This window comes from Cyprinodon variegatus, unplaced genomic scaffold (assembly GCF_000732505.1).
Source record: "Cyprinodon variegatus isolate N-32 unplaced genomic scaffold, C_variegatus-1.0 Scaffold527, whole genome shotgun sequence".
NCBI lineage: Eukaryota > Metazoa > Chordata > Actinopteri > Cyprinodontiformes > Cyprinodontidae > Cyprinodon > Cyprinodon variegatus.
In genome coordinates, this window is record NW_015150980.1 from 590,039 (window position 1) to 595,645 (window position 5,607).

General features: G+C 42.9%; 1 protein-coding gene across 1 annotated transcript in view; it reads left to right on the plus strand.

Annotated features, from left to right (window-relative positions):
* The window catches only part of LOC107095178 (serine protease 27-like), a 16,167-nt gene extending 12,212 nt beyond the window's left edge, over positions 1-3,955 (plus strand). Inside the window, exon 5 of the mRNA XM_015391168.1 lies at positions 3,771-3,955. Within this exon, the coding sequence (XP_015246654.1) occupies positions 3,771-3,955 (185 nt within the window). The remainder of the gene's footprint in view (positions 1-3,770) is intronic.
* The last annotated feature ends 1,652 nt before the right edge of the window (positions 3,956-5,607 follow it).

Below are 5,607 nucleotides of genomic sequence, written 5' to 3' on the forward strand. Positions count from 1 at the left end.
AGGGTTAAATACAATCTTCTAGATTTATTTAAAATGTTCATGTGTTTAAAACATCTGTTTCCACAGTTTTATTTCATTTTAGGAAGGTTTCATGTGAGAAGTGTAATTTCCTACACAGAAGAAGGTTTTTGAAGGTATCACAGGTGTTGAGAGAGCGCAGCAGGGAAAAAGAAATCAGCACCGGTTCGGCTGACTTTAAGTCCATATCTCCAAGGTGATGTTCACTTATTCAAGATTTTAGACGGTTATTGTTGCCGTGGGTTGTCCCTACGATAACCCACAAGAAGTACAGTTGGTTAAGTCCAGGGTAGAAGACAGCAGAGCTTCTACTCGAAGCTTGCGGGACTGTTTTCTAGCCGTTAGCTTACCATTAGCAGCTCCCTAATGGGATATAGGCTGCCGTTCGCTTATTCACCTGGATGTAGGAGCTTGCATAGGACCGGTACTCAACCAGACAAGAGAGTTTGGACCCAGATAGTACTCTGATCCACCAGGAAGCGCTCAGAGGACCTCTGGCACCGTTGGAGACACGGATGAAAAGTTTGTGACCGTTTGTGGATTACGCACATGGTTGGAGCTGTGACTGCGAGTCCCAGTATTTTTTTTCTTTCCCGCTGGAGACGAGGACTGAACAGAGCAGAGCATTTCTGTAGGATTTTTACATCATCTTCCACCAGGTATTCCTTTTTTTCCCCTCATCACAAGCATCAGAACAGGCCTGCTAAAGTTGAGGTTTGCTGGCTTTAGGATTAGTCTATAGTTTTTATTTTTTTTAAAGAAATATTTTACTGTAAATTTGGATTAACCCATTGTGGGTGTTTTACTTTTGGGTTTGTGTTTGTTTTTCTTTTAAAAAATAAGGTTCAAAAGTTATTATTTTAACCCCTTCTTATTTGTGTTTTTATTTTTCTCAATAAAGGGACGGGTAATGTTAACACGTTATACTTTGTGTACAGTGATTATTTAGTCTGCAACTCCTTAGTTTAATATTAAGTGTGCAATACTAAATCTGAATAGTGTACAGATCAACGACATACATTTTAAAGAAAATAAGATTGATAGAACCCAGAGCCCACTCAATTAATTGGTGAGTAAAAGAGGGCTATATAAAATGGAGGCACCGCTGGGATGTATTTAACCTAAGATAACCAAAAAGTAATTTGACCCCACAACTTTAGAGTATTTTTTTATAACGTACAGATTAAAAGTATTTCAAACAAACTTTTTTCGATGGCAGCACAAACAAGCAATCCATCACAACGTAAGCTAATTAACTGGTGCATAGGAGAAGCAGTAGACTAAAAGCATGCTCTCTTGTTATATGGAGTGCCTAAAGCTCCTTCAAGGGAAGACATTGAAAACACAGCTGAGACCATTAAAGCATTGGGAAAAGTTACAGTTAGAGGGAAAATGTTTCACCCTCAACAAAAATGTCTGGTGTTATGCGAGTGTTGTGAAGAGATTGACCCATCTAAAATCCCACCTGAGATAAGGCCTATAAATGAAGGAAGTGGTTGTAAAACTGTTTGGTACTCAGAGCCTCAGACTGATAACTTTGAAGATAAGTTGCTCACCTTTTTACAAAGTGAAGGGAGAACCCTGGAGGACATCCAGAGTCTATATTCACCCACCAAAGAGGGTAATAGCAATCCTGAAGACATTATCAGTGCAGTCGGTGATGTTATGAGCAGAGCAAACAAATATCCCAACACCCACCCATACAGACGTCTGCGGACATATTCAGGGATTAGTCCCACTCCCGCTGGAGAGGAATCCTTGGACAATTGGCTGGAGCAAGCGACACTCTTAGTAGAGGAAGGAGAGTGCTCGGACAAAGAGAAACAACGCCGGATCCTAGAAAGTCTCAAGAGACCAGCTTTTGAAATTATTCAGGCTGTGCGTTTGACTCAACCTGATGCTAGTCCACATGAGTACATAAAGGCTATAGTGAGCATTTTTGGTACAGTTGAGTCCCCAGAAGAACAATATCTGTCTTTTAGAGCCCTCCGCCAACTTCCTGATGAGTGTTCCTACGAAGAATAGAGAGATCTCTTGTCAAAGTAGTGCAAGGAGGGGGTTTATCTGTCAGCACTGCAAACAGCGCTCGTTTAGAGCAGTCCACCTTAGAGGGTCCACCTTGTCAGGTTTATTCAATGGTGATTATAAAATTAATGTGTGCTTATGAAACATTTGTGCAAGGAGATGCTCCACTCCTGTCTCATGATCCATGATCCTGCCTTGTCATCCTGATGGAGCATTCTGTCTTCATGAACTGATTAATTTAATTGTTTTGTCAGAACAATACTCTGTTTGTAACCATACGTCATGTTCTGTTAATAAACGCTCTGCAGAGGAGGGCCAGTGGGAGACAGTATGTTTGAGTCTGGGGTTTAACTGTCTCTCCTTCCTGCAGGAATTATATCGATGAGTCTGTATTTCAGTTCTTCTTAAGAAAATGAACCCGACACACCTCTGAACTCATGTTGCTGCAGTTGAAAATAAGGGAAAGGAGCAGTAATCCTCCTACATTTTTGAACCTGTTTAGAGAAGTGATGGAAGAGGAAAGTCGCCAGTCAGCCAGACAAAGCCAAGTGTCACACCTGCGTCCCCAACGTGTGCGCACTATTCAAGCCGAAAAAGAGAAAGAACACTCCTCACCCTCCAGGATTGAACTTCAAGCTCAGATCCAAGAGTTGAGAGCACAGTTAGAGCAGACAGCTCAGCCACTCACCGATGAGTCCATTAATGATCCTAAAGAGAAACAAAACCAAAAACATGAAGCAAAGAGTGAACTGCAATCACTAAGAAAGCAAGTGAAAGCCTTAGAAAACAAAATGTGTGCAATGACTGTAAAATACACTACAGACCCCTCACAAGAGCACACACAGCAACCTTACAGATGCAAAGTAGCTCCAGGTCACAAGCCCACTCATTCCAGAGGCTCCTCTCCCAAAGACAGTAACGAGTTCTTCTGTTATCGCTGTGGCGAAAATTGCCGCATAGCTACTAGATGTACTGCTCCTAAGGATTTTCAGAAAGTCATCAGAAAGCTCATACGCTTGGTGCGAGTTACCCCTTCACCCAGCAAAGACAACCCTAAAAAAATCACAGGTGAGGAACAGTGTGTAGCTAAAATTAACAAGGTTTGAAGTCCCAGAACACAACACAGACTTACCTGAGGGTCTTGTAGGGCCATAATTTATTCACACCATCAAAGTTAATGATGTGGTCTGTGAAGCTCTAATAGACAATGTGACTATTATATTTGAAAACTGGTATAACAAACATCTTTCTGATATCCCGATAAAACCCCTTGCTGGCCTTGGACTCTGGGGCCTCTCGGATGCCGAGTATCCTTACAAAGGCTATGTTGTTGTAGAGATGGAGTTTTCAGAGGAGATCACTGGTGTGAAAGGCAGAGTAGAAGTGCTCGCCTTAATTTGTCCTGAGCCAAGAAACCAACAACAAACCCCTGTACTGGTTTGAACAAACACATCTCTGTTCCGTCGCCTAAGGGAACTGGTGAAGACAAAGGGTGATAAAAAAAACTGTTCACTCCCCAAGAATCTAGTCGGTGTATGCACCGGTCAAAGCATGGAAGCCAACAGCAGAAAATGAAATCTTGGGACAGATAAAGTGGAAAGGGCCAGGTCTACTCTCTATCACTCCAGGTGCCAAATGCTATGCCACCTGCATAGTGGAAAAACAGATTGATCCAGGCAAAGACCTCATACTGATTGATGCACCCACTGCTCTGTTACTCCCGGCAGGTCTGTTGGTACGGCCTGGTGTGCTCCCAGATACTGACGTAGACAAAAGTTGCACTGTGCTCATTCAAAATGAGTCCAAAAAGACAACTTCCATCCCAGTTGGGACTGTTGTGGTGGAGATGTTTGCTGTGGACACGGTTACCCCCTTGGGTTTTATCAATTTGAACGCATGCCACAAGGAATAACTGGAGCGCCCGCAACATTTCAGCGCTTAATGGAGAAAGCTGTTGGAGATATGCATCTTCTTGAAGCTCTTGTGTACTTGGATGACATAATCATTTTTGGGAAAATCCTTGAAGCGCATGAGCAGCGTCTACTGAAAGTATTGGATCGACTGGAAGAGGTTGGTTTAAAGGTTTCTATTGACAAATGTCAATTCTGTCAGCCTGAGGTGAAGTACAGTATGTGGGACACATTGTTTCTGCTAGTGGAATAGCTACTGATCCAGACAAAGTGGAGGTGGTAAAACACTGGAAAGAACCCACTCACCTGAAACCGTTGAGGTCCTTCCTCGGATTCAGCAGTTATTATCGGTGATTTATTGCAAATTATTCTGCTATTGTTCGTCCCCTCTCTGAGCTAACAAAGGGTTATGCTCCCACATTGCAAGATCCAAAGTGCAGAAAGAGTGTTGGACAAAGTAACGTCTATTTCAAGCCATCAGAACCTTTTGGAGAACGTTGGACTCAAGCCGCCTGCCAGCAGGCGTTTGAGCGGATAAGCGACTGTTTGATCAATGCCCCTGTGTTGGCATTTGCTGGCCCTACAAAGACATATATCTTACATGTGGACGCCAGTATGAATGGACTGGGTGCTGTCCTGAACCAGGAGTATCCTGAAGGGCTAAGACGCAAGCTTAAAGATTCAGAACACAATTATCCAGTCCATCAACTGGAATTTCTGGCATTGAAATGGGCTGTTGTAGACAAGTTCCATGATTACTTGTATGGAGCTAAATTCATTGCTAGAACTGACAACAACCCATTGACTTATGTGTTGACCTCTGCTAAACTCTGGACATCGTTGGCTCACTGCCCTTTCCACCTATGATTTCACCATCCAGTATCGTCCTGGGAGGCACAACATCGATGCAGATTTGTTGTCTCGACAGTAAACAACTGAGGAGATCAAAGAGTGGAATAGTCTTCCATCTGCTGGCATCAAAGCTTTTTGCAAGTAAGCTTGCATGATTGAAAAGGTAGATGTGCCTGACAGGTTGGTAGATCAGCTGGGAGCTCCTGCTGCAGCTGTGCCAGAAGCCTACATGTTCCCAGTGAACCTCAGCCTTAACACCATTGAGCTGCTGAGTCTGCAAGACATCCAGGCGTCACAAGATATGGACCCAACAATTGGACCAGTAAAGAAAGCGCTGAAAAATAATAAAGAACTGACTCACTCAACAAATGACTCACCTGAAACTTTGTTGCTTCTACGTGAAAGACACGAGTTGGAGTTAAAGAATGGATTACTCTACCGGGAAAAAGAAAAGATGTGTGGAAAACAAATCAAACAACTTGTATTACCAGCAAGATATCATTCAATGGTGTTGAGATCTCTACATTATGAATGTGGTCACATGGGAGTAGAGTGCACCGTTGAACTGGTCAAAGAAAGATTCTATTGGCCACGGATGGCAGCTGAGGTTGAGCAGTACATTCAAACCTGTGGTAGATGCATCGCCAGGAAGACGCTCCCTCATCATACCTTTCCTTTGAATCAAATAACAAGCAATGGCCCTATGGATTTAGTCTGTATTGACTTTTTGCAGATAGAGCCAGACTCTAAAGGTGTAGCAAATGTGTTAGTTGTGACAGAACATTACACAGGTTACTGTTTA